Source organism: Pithys albifrons, chromosome 3, assembly GCF_047495875.1.
Source record: "Pithys albifrons albifrons isolate INPA30051 chromosome 3, PitAlb_v1, whole genome shotgun sequence".
Lineage (NCBI taxonomy): Eukaryota > Metazoa > Chordata > Aves > Passeriformes > Thamnophilidae > Pithys > Pithys albifrons.
In genome coordinates this window covers 55,796,899-55,816,020 of record NC_092460.1, presented here as the reverse complement: position 1 = coordinate 55,816,020, position 19,122 = coordinate 55,796,899, and the positions used below count along the sequence as shown (strand labels likewise).

The following is a 19,122-nucleotide window of genomic DNA, read 5'->3' as shown; positions in this document are numbered from 1 at the left end:
AATTCTGTTCTAGTGTTCTTTTCATTTATCTTTCTCCTTTGCAAGAACCAGTGCAGTAGCTGACTTGAATCAGGGCACAGTAATTCATTTCAGAAGATTTGATGTAGCTGAAATTAGGCTTTTGTTTACAATGTTGACTGATCAGTAAAAGAACCTGTGAAAAATTAAATTCCATGTGTTTTAGGCTATTCTTAATGAGGATATGGAATCTAATTGTCCAGAGGTTTTGTACGAAATTGAGGAAGAAACCCCCATTTTCCACAAACTTCGACTTGATCCAGTGAATAATAACTACATCTATCTGTCCTCTGCCAATAAGGTAAGTACAATATTCAATATTTAATAAAATAATAAATTCATGTAAAGTACTACTTTAAGGGTTTCTACCACTTTATAGGTGAAGCATCAATTTAGGTCAGAGTTAGACTTTTAATATCCAGCTTTACTTCTAATATCTGGTTATGTTGTCTAAATTTGGGCTCCACAGAGCTTCTCCTGTCATGGTGCTGCTGTGTTGCTATGATCCAGCAATACCTTTAATCCCATGCTTATTTTATGCCATTCTGTCAAGAGAGTGTTTCTGTTTTTCCTGAAGGCACCATGCAGAATCAAACTTGGAGGTAGCAAAGAAAAGTTGTATACTCTTTGGAGACAAAGTTCCTCTAAATTAGCAATCCAGATGTTGAAAGGTCAGGGTTTGCCAGCCCATGAAGGGGTTTTTAATGTGGAAAAATCTCTTAATTTGCGAGGCAGCTTTGAAATCTTAGTTGCCATGAAATCAGAGATAAAGCTGAAATCAGTGATAGAATTACCATTGTTTTCATTAGGCATAGACTTGAAAAGAACAGAACAAACCAAAAGCACAATGAGAAGCGAGCAATATGTATGCATAGTGAGGCCAGGGAGTTCAGCAGTTGCTGAGAGCTCTTGCATGTGAGCGAGTGTGTTGGAGCTGCATGTCACGCAGTGAGTGGCTCCCTGGAGCCAGTGCAGTTGTTGTAGCACACCCTGCAGCAGGGCCACTGTGCAGCAACTCAGACAATCCCTTTGTCTCACCAGCAGTGGGGAACGTGGCATTGAAAACACAAGGGCTGGCTGTCCATCTTAGCTGGACAGGATTGCACACAGCACGTAATTACCTTCATTTGCAGTAAAATGACTTTTCCTGCAGTGAACATAACATTTTAGCCTGCTGTCTCAGAGTGGGGGTAAATTGGTAGGAGAACCCCTGACTGATATAAACCATCTATCACAAATGCAGAAGGAATAAAAATTTCAGTCAAAAGTATATGCAGATATTCAAAGTCAGACTTGAATTTTGTTTAGTTTTGGTAAAAGAGCAAGTTGTTACAGAGAAACAACAGCTTTTAGGAATAAATACGCCTCTCTGATCATCTCTTGGAACTGAACTAAGTCTTCTACACTGTCTTTTTTAACTTGCTAGTAATCTAGGATTTTGACTGGTTTCTGAACTGATTATCTCACACAGCTTCAGATAAATTGATTGTTACAATATATGGATGGAAAAAACAGTAAATATAATTTTGCAGAAAGCCATATATCCTTGTTTCTGTTCACAAAATATAGAAACTTTTAATTCTTGCAAATTTGTAAAAAAACTGGTTTGAATTAGTTTTTCTTACTAAGATCATTATTTCACATTTTTATTAATAACATTATTTGTATCTGTATTCAGTATTTGTAATCAGCTTTCTCTTTTTCTTTTTCCTTTCCTTTTCTGAAAATGGCTGGCTAGGATATTCAAGCTGAATGTACAAGTATAGATACATACAATATAGCCACAATTATCTACATTTACTTATTGAAATGGCATTTTCATGCATGCTGAGCAGTTGCATGCGTTTGTTCTAGTGTGCACATGCAGTAACCTGACATGGTGATGCAAACACAGATGCATTTTGTTATGCGCATGCATTTTTGGATGCACCTTCATCAATCATTTAAATATCTCAGTTCTGAGGAGAGGAACATGGTGTTCTGCTAAGCAGAGCATTATTTGTAAAATGTGTCTCCTTTCTCTTATTATCTATAATTCACTATGCTAATCAGTCGTTCTTGCATTAATCTGCCCATGCTGGCCTTTGAGTAGTAGAACCAAATTCTTATTGTCAGAGGTGTTTCATTATCTGATGGCAAAATACAGCGTGTTCAAAATAGGCTGCATATTTCTATCCAAAGGTCTTCTGGCAGAGGGGAATCCATAAGGAGACTTCCCCAAAGGATTTGTGCTTGGTTGCTGTCAGATTTTTAATGGTAACCGTTAAATTCACTGTTCATGGAGGCTGTTTTAATTCAGTGTGTTACTGCATTCTTTGGTTTCAGGTGAGAAGAATACCAGTTGCAAACTGCAGTAGATATGCTTCTGAGCAAGAGTGCTTATCTGCAAAGGATCCCTACTGTGGGTGGTGCTCTTTGAATCAAAGGTATTTTTTAGTATTTTAGACTGTCCTTTAAAAGCAGAGCATTGTTAGTCAGTGTACATTTTGACTGGCTTGGCCTATTCAGTATCAAGATTTTATCTGTTGAATTTTTGTGGAATCAGTTGTAGCCATAAGTGTAAGACACTTTCTTGTCATGTGAAAGGGAACTCTGCACCTTTTAAAGACTATGTAACACTCAGAATTTTGAGGTCTACCCATAACATATGTGTTGGGCTAAGAATATTAAATTATTTTTCTTTTAGAACAGATATTTTTGCTTTCCAGGTTGATTGAGAGATTAAATCATGTACTTGTCCTTGAAGCATCTCAATAGCTTGGAGCATCTTGTATGTGAGAATGAGAAGAGAGCGCTCAGATGTGCTTTGGTATTGGTAGACCCTTGCTTTGGAATCCCAGCCTTTGCTTTAGACCAGAGGAGGATTTCTTTCTAAATACTTCATTCACTCATTTGAAGCAGGTTTGAAAGCTCTCTGTGGCCTGGGCTGGACAAATTCCTTGGTCATTAGGCCCAGTCTTGGCAGTTGCAATCAATCACATAATGTAAAACTAAAAAAACTTAGCAAGCAGCATCATAAATTTAGATTGGCTTTTTGTCCTCCCTGCCCTGGTTGTGTGGCTCCCTAACAGTCTCGTTTTTGTACTTGTCATATGTATGTTTATGGACAGGTTATACTTACTTGTTCTGGTGCACACATCACCTTGGCCTAAATAGGTTCCCCCCTCCCTCACACTTACCTCTTAGATATTTTTTATGAATGCAGTCTCTTTCTTCGCTTTAATTTTGGTGTGCTAAACCAGCAAAATTTACTAAGATTATCTCACATAAGATATTCCTTTCTTACCTCCACTCCTTTAACCCTTCTGTGAAATTTATGCATTCTTTTAAAATAAGGATGGCCAGGACTGTCACAAGGTTCCAGAAGAAATTTCAGCTGTGCCTTGCTTAATGTTGTTTAATAAGTCTGTCCAGGAAGCATCTTAGTTTGTTCTGGGATCACAAATGTCTTTTTCATGACAGCATCACATTGATGGGCCACAATCAGCCATGATAAAATAATGCCCCCAGGTCCTTCTCTTTCTTTGTTTTCTTTCCAGTTAATGAGTTTCCAGTCTATAACACATTGGTTGTGAGATTTTTACTGCTCTAGGTACATATTCTTGTACTTCATGCTTTGAAATGTCATCCCATTTCAAGGTTATCTAAGTTTTCTTGTGTGATATCCGTATCTTCCAGTGCATGCTAATGTTCCCAACTTTGTATCATCAGCAGATATCAACAGCATAAACCTTCTTTTTTACCAGTTTGTTCAAAGACTAAAACCTTAAACAAAAGTGGCTATAAGATGGATTTTTGAGGAATTCTACTAGTAGCCTTCTTTTAGAAGGTTAATATTATCCATTTTGGTTTGTTCCAGTGTAAACATGGTTTTGCTGAAGACCTGCTACTGTGTGTTTGCGAAGGTAGTTATTGGAAGAGAGGAGGGTTTTTTTCTGTAATGCATTTTCTTCAAACTCTTTTGCTACCTTGTTAGAAACTGTATGTGTAACAGTGCTAAGCTTTTCAGGCTTTTAGTTACCTTATAAAGAGTTTTTGAATAACAGGTATTAGTCAGTAAATCCCCTGCTTATGAGGGGAATCACCAGTTTCCGTCTGGTTGAAACAGAAATAATTTACTCTTTTGGCAAAGAAATGTATTACTATAAGATGACTTCTTTTCAACACCCACATAATTTTTGTACTGTTAAACACTTTGCATCATGAAATATTTATTTTTGTGAAAAGAGAGCTCCGAGCAAAATTTTAGAAAAAGAGGAAGACCTTTTTAGCCAGTATTTTAGTTGAAGTCCATATATGCCCACTGAAGCAATACATTCCTTAATAATTTTGAGATCAATGGTATGTTTTATACTCTTACAGGGAAATAAACTTGATGTAAAGTGCACTCCATTTTTAAGTAAAACTTAAAAGGAATGCTGGTGCATCATCTTAAGGACAGTGTGAACTCAAACCCAGTGTTTTGATGAAAAAATCTGCACATCTCATTGCAAGTGAAAACAAAATGAAACAAAATGTTACTACTGTTCCTATTTCTACTCTTTCTTCTATAGTGACAAATATATACATTGTCCTTTTCACTTACAATCCCTCAAAAGAATTAGTTGTAGCATTGTGTAATTCTCTTAATGTTTATAGATTTTCTATAGATGAATCAGATTTACCTGAATTATGCTGAAATACAATTCCAATAAAAGGCACTGATGGTTTACATATATTTTCCCTATGGAAATAACACATTATGTTATCTGACAGGACCAGACTTATATTTGAATTTGGTCAGTGCAGGACATCTGTGGACTTCATTCAAGGTTTGGTACCTTGGAGAAAGAAGGAAGCCAAAACTTTCTCTGCAAGCACGTTCTCATTCTGTGAGGAAATCAATATGCTTTAGCAAGGTGGAGAGGGTGATTGTGGTAGGATCTGCAGTTAATATAAGATCAGTGAAGCAGAGACTTGGGTAAATATGAATGAACCAGTATGCATACATATTGTTTTATCATAATGAAATAAGAGGAACTCAATTTCAGTTGTGTAGAGGAATCTTTAGTAGTATAAATAACTACCTTGCTGTGAAAGATTTTTAAAAAACCCTTCATTCTGCTTTTCTCTGTACACATATCTGTGCATGTCTGAAATGTGGTCCACGGGTTTCATACTTTATATCTTCATACTTGTATAGGGTCCACTTCACCTTTCCAAGAAAGCCAGGCTTAGTAGTTGTCTGAATCTGTATGTTAATTTTGAGAACCATGTGGTTCACAATTAATATTTATCTGTTATATTCATTCCAGTGTGCTTGAAATCAATGTCAGTTTTCTAAAAATAGGGATATTACAAAATAATTTCCTTTTTAGGTTAGTGGAATTCATGTTAGTCTTGGCCAGTGCAGGGCAATTGTGAGAATTTATGCTGAGGGGCATCAGATGTGACTGCTTCCTATGAAAATGACTGTTCTCCATAGCACATTGTTTGAGTGTTAAAGGTCAACTTTTAGAGCAACAAAAGAAGCATTTTTTTCTTGACATAAAGACAAGCATGCCCCTGGGTCCTGGGTGGCATTATTGGTTTTGCTGGTAAACTCTCAGATTCTTCATTGCAAATGAAGTTCACTGCTTGCGTTCCTCAGGCAGTCTAAGAAAGCAAATAACTTTGTCCTCCAACAGTTGTAAATATTCAACTTGACAGACAGTTTTCTTTTTAAATATTTTAATATTAGTGTCACTGAGATGCATACACTTATTTACTGCAATGTATTGCAAAATGTGTTGCCTTGCAAATTTACCTTCATAATCCTCAGCCTATCAGAAGCTGTAGAATGTCTTTCTTCCGTGTATCATTGCCACGGTGAGTTACCTGCCTGTACCTATCTGAGAATCTGGTTTATGCACATCTGTTGATGACAGACCTCATCCTCTATGGTTTTACAACTGTGGTGCTAATGGACTTGTACAATCTCAGTAAAGTGGAGAGAGATATAAACAAGGCTGGAATTTGTCCTAATTCAGACAGTTTGAAATATGTCAGGCAGAGAGTCCCAATTTATTACATCATCTTTATGATCTGAATGTCTTTGGATGCAAAGCCCCACCAGGTTCTTGTGCAACAGGAACTCAGTTTCCTGAGTTAGGCCACGAAGGAAGTGACCTTGTGCTCAACTGCCTTCAAGTTGCCAACATGTTGATCTACAAAGGTGACTTTATGGTTTCTATGGTTTGTGAGCTTATTTTAGGCATTCGGGAAAGTGGTGGATATTTTTGTGCCAAGTCATTCTTATGTTATTCCTTCCAGAGAGAAAACACATTGTTTATGAAATACACATGCAATTTATGTGTGAGCTCCTCATAAAAGAGGCCCCTGCTTTGCAACTATATACGCATTTCTAGTTTATAGCAAATGAATGGTTCATAAGGCACGTGTCACTGATCATATGATTGAAGCTCTGCATCATCTATGTTTGGTAGAAAAATGGGATTAGAATATTAAATGTTACATTTATTTATAGATATTCAATATTAATATTAAAATATTAATATATATGCAGTTAGCACTTACTTGTCTTTAGCTGCTAACTATATGAAATTACTTGGACTTAATCTGTGAATTGTACATTACCTGTTGAAAGCAGACAGTATTTTAAGGATTCACCTTTCAAACTCAGTGATTGTTCATCTGATTTGTATGCCTATGTTCTCTTTGTCTTATAACATGTAAGCTTCGTAATACTTGTATATCCCAGTGTTTCCTCAGTCTTCCTTAATTTTTAGTAGCATAGTTTCTGTTCCCTACAATTTGGCATCTATAACATTTGTATATACTTTGTGCCACCCCACTTCTGAAAGGGATTTTATTCTTGATACAGCGAAATCTATTTTGAACTACCTTTTCAAATCTAGTGGTTTTAACCAAGTGCACTGACATAAAAGGACAGGACTAACAATCATATTGTTAGGAAGGAGGGTGCATCTCATCAACAATACGCATTTGTAGCACAGCTCTAACGCCGAGCTTCACCCCATCTCTTCTTATACTCTCTGGAGAGAACCAGAAGCTTCTATAGTGTAGTTTATTTCATCTTCGTGTGAATGTCTGAAATAGGTTGTGTGAACTGCACCCTAAAAGAACATTTTTCTGACCATAGACTGTAGAGGGAACTGGTGGGGCGAGGGTGGGGGTGCATTGGAAGAGTGGAGGCAGATCGAGAGCTGTACAATGAAGCAATTGGGTAATGAATTCCATCCCATCCTATTAATTCCGCTCTTACTGGCCACGCATCTAATACTTGCTTGAGTCCCATGGATTTAATCAAGACCCTCAAGCATATATCAATGCATTGTAATTTACTTTGATAAGCAGAAGATTTTGCTGATTGTTTTCCTGAAGCTTTTTGCAGTTGTAACCATATTCCTGTAAAAAAAAAAAAAAAAATCAATGACTTTAAATAAGTTGAAGTACAGTGTCTGAAGTCAAAGCTGTGATAAGGAGGCTAGTATAATTTTATGTATACTTTTAGGTGCACATTAAAAGAAAATTGTACACATTCAAACAGCATAAATGGTTGGTATAACATTTCACATGCACCCAATAAAGATCTGGAAATCCTGCTAAGTTTCCCTGCCAAAAATCAGGTATGTACACCCAGTTTTATGTATGTTTGTTTATTGTGACTTAAAATGTGTGGGTTTGTTGCTTATTGCAGTTTCTCTTCTTTCATCACCATGATCCATATATTAGTTCCTCTTACCTCAACAATTGACAAATATCTTGGAAATCTCAGTAAACTCATTGTGTCAATTAGATAAATACTCTCTCCCTCTCCTAAGAAATGTATCCTGAAGCTATCTATGCTTCATGGTGTTGAGTCAAAAATTCAAATTTTCACTGTGCTGACAAAGGCAGCATTTCTGTTGTATCACTGTAGCAGCTATGTTAAATATTTCCAGTAACTATGTATCAAGTGCATTATGTAAGTTCTGAGCTTTGTAACGAGTTAGAAAACATTCACTGGGACACATATGCTAACACAAATGCGTCTTTACGTGCTTGATATTAGTATTTACTCGGTGTCTGTTCACAGCACCCACAGCCTTGAGTGTTTGATTATCAACTCTTGTGACTGGCCACTTAATCTGCACGCTATTGTTTCTGATTTCCTGATTGAATGCACTAACGTGATCATATTTGTAAAGCACTCTAAGCCAAAAACAAAGGATAATTCATTACAATACAAATTCTGTTTCATAATTAAGTGCACTTTGGTTATGTATGCAAACGATGTCTCTCTGTGAGGATCCGTGCATTTTACTCGGATATTTTTAAAGGAATATAACAGCATATAACACTGTTATAGCAAAATTCTAGTTTTAGAATCCAAAATTATTTCAGATTGCTCCCCTAACATAGAATACAGATCCTTTTAATTTCTGGAAGTAAGAAATACTGTTTCTTTCAGAACTCTCTCAGTATTGCTTCGTCCTTTGGGAAAGTCATGCTCCTTTGAGAGTCTATCTAGTGAATTGTGTGCTTCGACTACAAAAATTTTCATTTTTTGCATTTCATAGTTTGTCATTTTCTGTAAAGACAAGGTGATGATTTAGCAAGTATTAAAAAACGCTGCTGTATTCTTGTTTTTATTGTTTTGTAGGTTGTTGTGACTGCAAATGTAAGCAAAATTCTTACTTTCTGTATGATAAAAATTGTTACATCTGTTGAAACATTTTATGAAAATGTAGTGCTGAAAAATTCATCCTGCTTCTGCAATCTAACCACTCCGATGATAACTGATAATGGTATGTTTTACTTTTACATACTATTGCATATATCTAATGCTTGCCCACTGTCCTTTATTACTGGGGAGTACTGCATAAATACAGGCCTAATGAGTATGAGAGTACATAATTCTTTTTATCAAATGTCATTGAAGAAAAATAATTCATGTTTTATCGAGTGATTTGGGTGTACTGGCACTGTTCTTGATGATTAAAGTTTCATTAATATGGAATTCTTTCTAGAACTAACCTGTGGGTGGAAGCAGCTTCTCTGGTTTATCCTGTAGCAGTGCAGTGGTTTAGCATATTTATTTACATGGTGTCATTACTAACTCTCTAAGGAAACTTAAGATAACTGCAGGGACAGTCAAACTGACTAGAACAGTGGAAGCAGTGTTGGTCTAGTGCTCTGCCTTGACAAACCACTCAACTCTTTTCTCATCTGTAGACAGAATTTTTTTTTTTGCAAGAAACTGTACAACCATAAATAAAAAGATGATTTAATTATGTATGTCTATACAGTAAATAATCTTAACATTTAATTAGCTGTTTCAACCTAGCTTAGACATTGTAAGAAAGTGATTGTCCAATGTAGAAGATTAGGAGAAAAATACATGGGTTTAGGGGCAATTTCGTGGGTACATATAAGATGACTTGATTTCATTCATCTTTCTGAATTGTTGGTTGAATCATTTTGCTATAATTCCAATACTGCTTTGTTCACTAGTAGTTCTCGGAATTAGAGACCTGAGTGCTTTGTATTGGATGTGTGATGCTTGTGATCTGATTTGTATATCTTATGGACAACTGCAAGTTCTAGAATGAGGTGATAAATTGCTGAATGTCTTGACTTTTGAGCTGTTTTTTAGGCTTTGGTCTCAAAGATCAGATGATAATTCTTCACAGTGGAGTTTTACTTGACTGAAAGTAGGGAATCATCCCCCTTGCATTTCTTCAAGGGTCTGTATAGAAGCACAAAGATTTTTAAAGACAGATCTACCTTATAGTTTCTTAAAGTTGGTTATGTTAGAATGCAAAAGAGAGGGGCAGATAGCAAGCTCAAGGGATACCACATGCTTTTACGTGACTCAAAGAGGAAACAGAAAATTCTGCCTCTATCTTTTCCTCAGTAATATAGCCCAAAAGACATGGAATACTTTGCATTATTGGATTCTCTTATAAAACCTTTGTGCGAAAAGAAAAATTAAATATTATCCACAGCTTACAAGGACCTGTTGTTCTGAAGAGCTCAGTGCTACAAAGAGCTCTCTCTCTCTCTCTCTCAGGAAACTCTTGCCCCTGAAGGAGGTTTCTTGGAATATTTGGATCTCAGGAGCCTTTGGCCTTTGTATGTGAAAACCTCCTCTGGCATCACAGAAGTGGTGTCAAGTTCCTGTCCAACACTAATTTGGAAATTGAGGAGGAAAGACTGACAGTAGGAGGTGACAGCTAGAGTGGTATCCATGAGTATTCTAGTCTATTAAGTAAGCTGTCTTTAGTAAGCATTATTAGTGGATTTTTAAGAGGGAAGGATGCATTAGCGAAGAAGAAAATGTCCTTTATTGACCCAGTCCTGAAAGCCAATCTTCTAGGTTTGGTTCTTTATCTTCTTGGACTAAGGCTTTCTCTGAAGTCCATTAGCAGGATTTCGGAGTACAGTGTAATGGAAGCCAGCATTCCTTGCCTTTGCTTTGTGCCAAAAATGAGGCCTTTTACAGTGTTAACTCGAAAAGTGTGAGGTTAGCTTGTGCCTGCCAGTATTACTGTCACTCACATGCTCCTATGAGCTGAGATGTATTAGTGGATAATGCAAGTGTGAAGTTATGTTTACTATTTATGGTACCTCTTGTAAAGTGACCTCAGTCTCACAAGAGGATGTACTTGTAGTACTCCTTTAGGTATCATTTCTCAGAAAAAAACATTTTGAAAATACCTGCTTCTCAGTGCAATCTAGTGCATTTTAAAAAGGTCAGCCCAGACCATAGAGAAAATAAGAGGTTGCATTAATTTCAACACAGACTCAGGAAAACATTTGACAGTGTTGTTTTTAAAGTATTCATACAAACTTAGAAAAGGCAAGCTTTGCCAGAAGGACATAAATTCCTTACTTTTACTTACTACTCCTAGCAAAATACTGTTTTTCTGTACTCGTGGCTTGAGACCTTTCTCATACATTGTTGTAGGTGAATGATTGAGGCAGTTGTGTGCCCACATGTCAGATTTCTGCAGATAAGTAGATTTCTGGAGATGCAAATAGGTGTTTGATGAAGGATTTCAGAATGTCTGTGTGTACTCATCCACATCTTTAAGCATAAAAGTACCATTAAAATCAGACTCTTTACTCTCCATTTAGTAAGGTATTTAATCATATGGATGGTCCCCAAGGGCTGTTTCTAACAAGCAGTTCAGGTGACCTTTCCAGTGAATATCCAAGTACCATGCTGATGTTTGGAGCTGGGAGATGCTTCTGATTTAAAAATTGTAGCTGGTTTTCATCTGAACAAGCCAGGCTGCAATAAAGGCAAGGTTTCTCTACCTTTGTGAGGTAGATATACTTAAAATCTGTGTAACTTTCCTGGATAAAAAAGCTAGCTGCTTCCTAGCATAGAGAAGCCAGAAGAGTCTGCACACATGGGTTGCATTTGATCTCAGGCAGTCATTCATTTCACAGATGTACACATCTGCAGGCACACAGATGAAAGAGACTATGGCTTAAGTGGTATATATCTAACTCTACTTTTCGATGTGGTATTCTGCTCATAAGAGAAGATACTCTTTCATACCACAGCTGCCAGTGAATTGTCGCTATAGTAATTGCTAGCTGAAATAATAGCAAATTGACTCATGCAATCATAAAAGATTTAAATAGGATGAAAATTGCTACTGCATAGATTACAAAAGGAGACTCTTGAAACCAAGTCTCTGAGACTCACAGAGAAGTATGGTGTGTTGGGGTCTCTCATATTAGAACAGTCTGTTGTGTTAGAAGACTTGAATTAGGGTCTGGCTGTGCCACAGTACATATCACTGTGTGCTTTTCAGGAGATGATTTTATATCACTGCTTCATGGTGGCATTTCCTTATTTGTATCCTGACAATATTACTGTTGTTTTTCATGCAGTGGTGACATCAGGCTTAATTAATGAGTGTATTTAAAGCCTTGGCACAACTCAGCTGAAGTGTGCTATAGAAGGACAAAATCCAGTTCTTTTTATCGGTCAAAAGTGTGAATGAATGCATGAGAGAAGGTGCATACTGAATAAAGAATGGCTGAAAACACATGAGCTTTAAACTGTATTATTTTTAACAGTTATTTCTTGTAATATCCAGCATATATCTAACATGCACATTTTTCCAGATTGTCTAATTCTCGAAGCATCACTGTCCTCAAGCTCTTGGAATATCACACAAACATTTCAGTCAAAAAAGTAAGAGTCTGGTTCTTACTAAAGTCATTGAGGGGTTGATATGTGTGGGGCAAGGGGAACTGAAGTCATCCATCTTAATTTTGGTATTTATTAAGGAACTACATTTCACTAAAGAAAGTAAAATCCCTTTTCTTCACCCACTTCTTCCTCCTTCTTCCCTTTTTTTTTTTTCTCCGTAGAAAGCTACTTCTTCTGATGACTCTCTTACTTAATGGGACCCTGGCAGCTAACTGTAGGAGAGTCATTACAATGACTGAATCTATGACAAGTGTCTGAAGAGCTAATGAAGGATGTCACAATGACATTAAAATCCTTTCTGTCCTTGGAAAAAAGGTGGATCCCTGGTACTCAGGAAAAGGCCTAGATTAGGGGAGTCAATAGATTCTGTAAAAGTCACTCTGTGACCCAGATGCCATTTAAATATGGTCCATGGCTAATGAATACAATTAAATGAGAAAGTAACATGTAATCTGCAAATATGAGTAATGAATTCTTTTGCACACATCATTTTTTAGAACCACACTCCTTTCAAGAGCTGACAGAGGAACCACTCATGCCCAGTACATGGCCTAATCCTTTATGATAGGTGGTGGTTAATATTTAGAAAGCTCTGACTAATATATACTGTAGACAACTACAGTGTTCCTGTTCAGAACTCTCCTCCCCTGTACAAAAAGGCTAATCCATAGGCACCTGCGATGAAATTAACTCTTGCTTTCTGGGAGGTGGTACATCACTTTCCTGTCCCTGCAGCAACACAGGGAAGGAGTTGTCTTTCTCTAAATCAGAGCATTTCTCAGCATGTGTGGAGAGGGACTGTGCTGCCTTTGGCTCTCTTCCATGCTTATAGAGGCATTGCAAAGCAAGATAGTGAGAAAGTAGTCTCCAACAGGCATATTTTTTGGTAGGAGAAGGCAATAGCAAGCTGGCAATACTTGCCAGCACTACACACACATAACAGAAGTTCAGACAAGCTGCTAGAGTCAGTGATGACTTTCTTCCCCTTTATGGTTAAAAGGTACTACCTGGCCACTCAGTGATGGAGTAAAACACAGCAAAATGAAACCAAAAGTGTTCCATCTTCTTCCTGCTTATTTTGAAATTTATGACTTTCACCATCTCAGCACAGATTGCATTTCGTACTAAATTTCTGCTCAGAATAAACACAACAGAACAATAGGCTTGGAGGGTAAACACAGGTTATGTGTTTTATCCATTTCATTATATGTTTGCCAGGTTGTTCTCTTGGGTTTCTGCTTTTTTGCTGTCACTTGAAATTTCACATTCATGACTGGATCTAGATTGAGTTCCTGTGTCTTACAAAAACTCTTTTTCTGTGTTACCAGCTGCTCACGGTGTATACACAAGGGTGAATGTGCCAGCTGTAAATGGAATCGTGTCTCTCCTGCCAGCACCTGCCAGGTGAAGTTTATTGGGGAGAACTGGAATCCCCTGTGATGCCTTTTGCTTGTATTTTTTACGTCTGAGCAGCATCTGTCTTTTTTTTGTCCTGACATGGAGAAATGCTGATTTTTTTTCCAGGATAATTGTAATGCAGCTGCTTCCAAGGGGATCACCACTGCACAGAAAACAGAGGTTAGTTAGCATTTTAAGATTGTCATTGTAGAGGTTCTGAGTGTTGTGGGAGAAGTTTATTTAAAGTGAGAGGACTTTGCAGAAAGAATAGAGATACTGATGAAAAGGCAGTCAGTTGGTAGGCAGAACCTGGGTTGATACTATTTTTTCTTAGTGCTTTGTAGTGTTAAAAGGCACCAACAAAACCTTGTGTTTCAGATCCAGGCATTGAGACAGTGAACACTGCAATTGTCATGCAGCATTTACAATATTGCTCTAAATGCCAAAGTTCCTGTACGCTGTATTTAGGCACTCCACAGGAGCCAGCATGCTGAGGACAGACATGTAAGCTGACCAACAATGCAAAAAAAGTGCAGAGTGTTTCAGACTTGATCTCTTACCTAGACTTAAAAGCATGTTTGAGTTCTGCTGTCACATGAAGCTCTGTAAAACTAGGCTTCAGAGTCTCAATCCTCTTCCTCATTTTATGCAGCCAGATCCCAGTTTCTCCTGAAACATAGCTTCCAGGGGAGCAGAAGGGAGGGGAGGATGTGCCACCCAGTTTCTGCATAACAGAGAAGTGGCTAGAGGATGAGTCCAGGAACTGAAATCCCTGGGTGTTAGTAAATCTCTAGTTCACACTTCCAGAAAAAATGTCCTTGTTTCCAGGCTGGAGCTACTCTCCATCCATCTCACACAAGCTGGATCACTGGAAATGATAAAGTGTCACTGGTGCCTGCTGAATTTGGTTGCTGAGTTCTCTATAGTAATCATGTAGATTGTATATGTGCATACAATCTCAATTATTTGTCTCATAGGCCAGCCCTTTAACCTTCTGCTTCATAGGTCAGCCCTTTAACCACAGGGTTATCCCTTCATTCTTTATGGAACCAAACTTTTTTTATTTTCTCATAAAACTGAGTGATCTTTTTGTCAGTGGTTGCTTATGACATGAGGGTGTTAGGAAAGAAATGAGTAGTGAAGAGAAATTTGACTGATGAGTAAGTACATAGAGATTTGCTTCCTACACTTTTTGGTTTCTGCTTCTCTGTGGGTGATGCACGGTTGTTATAAATAGTGACTGTGTTCTTATCTCTAAATGTTTCATTAGAACTACCCGATTTTTACCTCTGAAAGCAGAAATTACCTCTTAAATTCAGTTATTCAGGTGATGTTTCTTAAACAGAATCACAAAATACTTTTTGTTTTTCACAGAGATAGGTAGGATTGTAATACTTGTGCTTCTGAGCATTAATATTCTGGATTTGGTCTGCATTTAAAGCATTATGTCTGGTGAAAGAACAGCAGAAATTCTTCTTTGCTCTGCTTCCAAGTGCATTAATTTGACATTGGTAAATAGTTGGAATTGCCTGGGAGATGGCTTTCTTCCACATGCCTTATCTTGGAAAGACAGTGATGGACAAGGCAGTGAAAGCACCAGAGGCAGTGCAAAGGCAGATGTTTATATAGAAGCGATTGATCCATTTGGAGGGCTTGAAATTGCATTTGAAATCCTGCTCTCCTTTGACTGTTGGTGCTTTAAGGAGAACATACTGGAGAGTGGAGAAAAAGGATTTGTGTTTTCCCACAACCCCAGCCGAGCATATAGATTAATATCCTTTTTTTTCAGTGGCAGCCCCAGCCCTCCTCCTGACTCCAGCTGCTGGTTTCCATGCATTCACCTTCCCCCTCCCTGCGCCAGAACAGCAGTTGAAGTGGGTGGGTTGAGTATGTTTTGCTGTGGAACAGATTTGGCTGGAAATAGCCATTGTCTTTCAGCAAGTGATTTTTCATCTGGGCCAGTTCGCTGATGCAGTTCTTCAGTGCCCTGTGCTAGCAGTGCAGGAGGGGCCATGCCAGAGAGGGACTCCCTAGGGCGGCAGAGGCTGCTTAACCTGGGCTGCTGTCATCTGTCCAAGACCTGCAGCCATGCTAACCACACTTCTGAGGATGTGGTTGCCACTGTTTACACAGCCCCAGGGAAGTGTTAGGCTGTCCAGAGGATGGTAAAAGGGGCTGCAGCTCAGAAATATGGAGCTCTATTGAAGTTGACAGGGCTGTGCTGATTTCCATCACCTGAGGACCTGGTGCATGCTTTCTGTATGTCTCTGCATGTTTACACTTTCATCACATGCCTCACAACTGGTGATTTTTATAAATATCCTTCTGCCTCTCTGCTGTCTCCTCTCTTCCTGCTGGGCATCTCTCCCCCTGCCACATAGCAACTGGAAGGTCAGTGGCTCTCTGATGCTGGGGAGATGAGCACTGCAGACCCCAGTAAGAACACTCGGGCCCTCCTGCGTTCAGTGAGGAAATTTGTCGTTATTTTTGCTGCTCAGGAAAGTGTTGCAGTCAAGCTGGGTGGGAAGCAGGCTCATGAGTAGCTGAGGCCAGCTCACCTCACTGCCATGGCTGCACTGACTCCATGAGTCCAGGGCAGGATGCTGCCAGGGAGGCTGTGCTGTGTAACCACAAGGAAGGCATAATTTCAGAGGGAACTGTAACTGCCAGAGTGAACGAACAGCTCTTCCCGTGATTTCTTCTTGATGTAAGAAAAGAGTCAAGGCAAGCTGAGTTGAGTCACCTGTGATGTGTGTGGTGCCTGGCAAAGAGACCAGTGGGAGCCCTGAAGCACTGCAGCATCCCACTGCGCCCCTGGGCAAGGGATGCCTTGCATTTCCCTCACCGGAGTTCACAGCCCTGGTGCAGCTCTGGGAGATCTCTTCGTGTTTGTTTGATCCTGCAGTATTCCAGTGCTTCAGGCTCCCTGCTGGTTACCAGTGAAAGCCCCAAAGCAGCGTTTTACTCCTTTCTGTAGTATTTTGCTTCTGGATTTGTGTGAAGATACTGACTGTCCCCGTTGCGCTGGAGGCTGGACACAAGCAGAGGTCCAGGGCATGGGTGAAGAAAAACACTGGTGGTTAGCTGGCTTTAATCTTTTATATTTCTGCTTCAGTTGTCCTGTCCCAAGGGTTAAACTGATTCCCAGGTCATCATGGGAGTAAATTTTCCCCCTAGGCTGTTTGTGAGGGATTTCCTTTGCCCTCTGGACCATTATCCATACCAGAGGTCATCTTGGAGACCCTTTTGCAAGCCCTTTGGCCTCAGCCTTTGCACTCTGTTGCTATTTCTTAATGCACAAGTTGCAGCTTTCGATCAGTGGTGACAGGTGACATTTGCTCTGGAGTGCTCTGGTGTTCAGTGAGCCATAGTAGCATGTGGGGATAATGTGCTGAAATGGGCAAAGACTGTGTTTGCAGAGGGTATTGTAACCCTGATGGTCCCTTCAGGCCACCAGCTCCAAGTCTTAGTGCTGCTCTGGGAACATGACAGGATTAGTGGTGAGAAAAACCCTGTGGGATGGGCTTCCCTAGAGGTTTTGCACCAGTACCTTCAGAGGGTCAGGAAGAGTGAGCTATCCAGTGGATGTATCCACAGGTGCACAGCAAAAATCAGGATAATCACAATACTGTAAAAAGTCAAGTTAAACTAGTATTATAGGCAGTCTAAAATGAAGCTAGAAATCATTTGCCTGAGAAGGTCCTGAACAGTTTGTGGTTTCACATGCGTATTTTCCTGTTTTTTAAATGTTTCAGTTTGTTGTCTGAAAGATAGACAAAGAGGAAACTGTCAGTGTGATTATAAAACTGGGGAAACAGCAAAACTGATTAAACATGAGATGCTGTCAAATGTATCAAGTAAATACACTAAGGGAAAAAATCTCTCTTCTTGCTCAGTAGTGTTAGTAACTTAGAACAATTAAATATAGACAGAGAAAACCACAGTTTAAAAATTGGCCAGATTTCTGTAAGACTGTAATAGCATCAGAGCAAACTAGAACTATTCTTAAATGGTGGAGAACTTCTTAGCATCAGAATGAACTAGCAAAAATTTCCCCCGTGGTTGTGTTGCATCTTTAGTTCTACGCATGATTTTGAAAAGACTTTCTAGTAAAGCTAATTCTGGGGCTCTTTCTCAACTTTCCATTTGAGGGTTTGACCCTGCTTCCCCTTTTCAGGTCATGAAAGATGCCTTCATTTGTTCCTCTGATCTCTCATAGTGACAGCACCATGGGTTTTATCTTGCATTGTTTCTTAGTTCTTCAGGGGTCACACAAAATGTATCATTTCAAGCTGGGTTATTATGATAACCTACCTTCCAGTTTGTCAGACTGTGATTTCTTTGGGAACTTGGTTATGAGGTAAATCGAAATATAAAATACGAAGGTAAAAACAGTTGGCTTGTAAAGAAATTGTGATTGACAGTACTCCCCAGGATTAAATTTAACAATATTTGAAATTAGTAATAAAAATATATCCCAGTACCATAAAATCTGCATTTGTGAGTGTTCGTTGTTTTTACAGCTGTTGCTTATCTGCCTAGCCTGTTTATAACCAGATTTTGTTTTGCTTTGTTTCCTAATAGCATATCAGCATTCAATCCATTGAACCTTTGTGGATTTCTACATTAGGCAAAAGTGAAATAACAGTCAAAGGAGAAAACTTTACACGTGCATCAGGCATAAAACTGATACTGACTGGAATCACTGGCTGTAAACCAGATGTGTGAGTTGAACTGAGAAATAATACTATTTACTTTGCATGGTGAAAATCATGCCCATTTTGCTCTAGCAAAGTTGGATGACTAGTTGTGCACCTCTCCTCAGCAGAGAAGGGCATGCTGTCCACCTGTCTAGTTCTAATTCCACTTGAAATTCCCAAAGGATGGAAATGAATTTGGTATTTGGGTACAATACAAGGGATGGAAGGGTAGGTGATCAGTTCTCTCAGTGGTAGTAGGACAGTTCTGTACCTGTGGTCCTCTGTGCCTTTTAGCAAGCTAGAAGAAGTTAGGTCACAGTAAAGCCTCAGCTTTTGTTTGACTGTCATCTCTTCAAAAGTTCCCCCAAATATTCTAAGATTCTCCTTGTGAAAGCAGACACCATGCCAGGGAACAGATATCTCATGCAACAGATCCTGCTTTTCTCTGTTGATTGCACAGTGTAACCTAGATAATTTGGCCATCTGATTCTGAATCTGTTATTTTCAGGTGCAGCTGCAATGGCTGCCTCTGATTACCAAGGCTATTTTGCATAGCTAGCGCTTGAAAAAATAGTGTTCAATTTTTATTTCAACTCTAAGTTTCCAGGGGATCACAGAAAACAAAGGGAGAGAAGGAGGGAAAGACGGGGAGTAGAGAGAAAGAGGAAGGAGTGAAGGGGAGGGAGAAAAGAGAGAAAGAAAAAAAAGATGAAGGTCCTCATTCTTGAGTAGCTCATGGCCCATGTTGGTAGCACGGAGAAGTACATAGTAAAGAGCAAAATCACACACTGC

At 38.8% G+C, this 19,122-nt stretch overlaps 1 protein-coding gene across 1 annotated transcript in view; it reads left to right on the top strand.

Annotated features, from left to right (window-relative positions):
- PLXNC1 (plexin C1) overlaps positions 1 to 19,122 on the top strand; it is a 71,404-nt gene that overhangs the window by 12,101 nt on the left and 40,181 nt on the right. The window contains exons 3-10 of the mRNA XM_071552082.1: positions 185 to 319; positions 2,344 to 2,444; positions 7,532 to 7,646; positions 8,663 to 8,807; positions 12,145 to 12,214; positions 13,561 to 13,636; positions 13,757 to 13,810; positions 18,215 to 18,354. Of these exons, the coding sequence (XP_071408183.1) occupies positions 185 to 319; positions 2,344 to 2,444; positions 7,532 to 7,646; positions 8,663 to 8,807; positions 12,145 to 12,214; positions 13,561 to 13,636; positions 13,757 to 13,810; positions 18,215 to 18,354 (836 nt within the window). The remainder of the gene's footprint in view (positions 1 to 184; positions 320 to 2,343; positions 2,445 to 7,531; positions 7,647 to 8,662; positions 8,808 to 12,144; positions 12,215 to 13,560; positions 13,637 to 13,756; positions 13,811 to 18,214; positions 18,355 to 19,122) is intronic.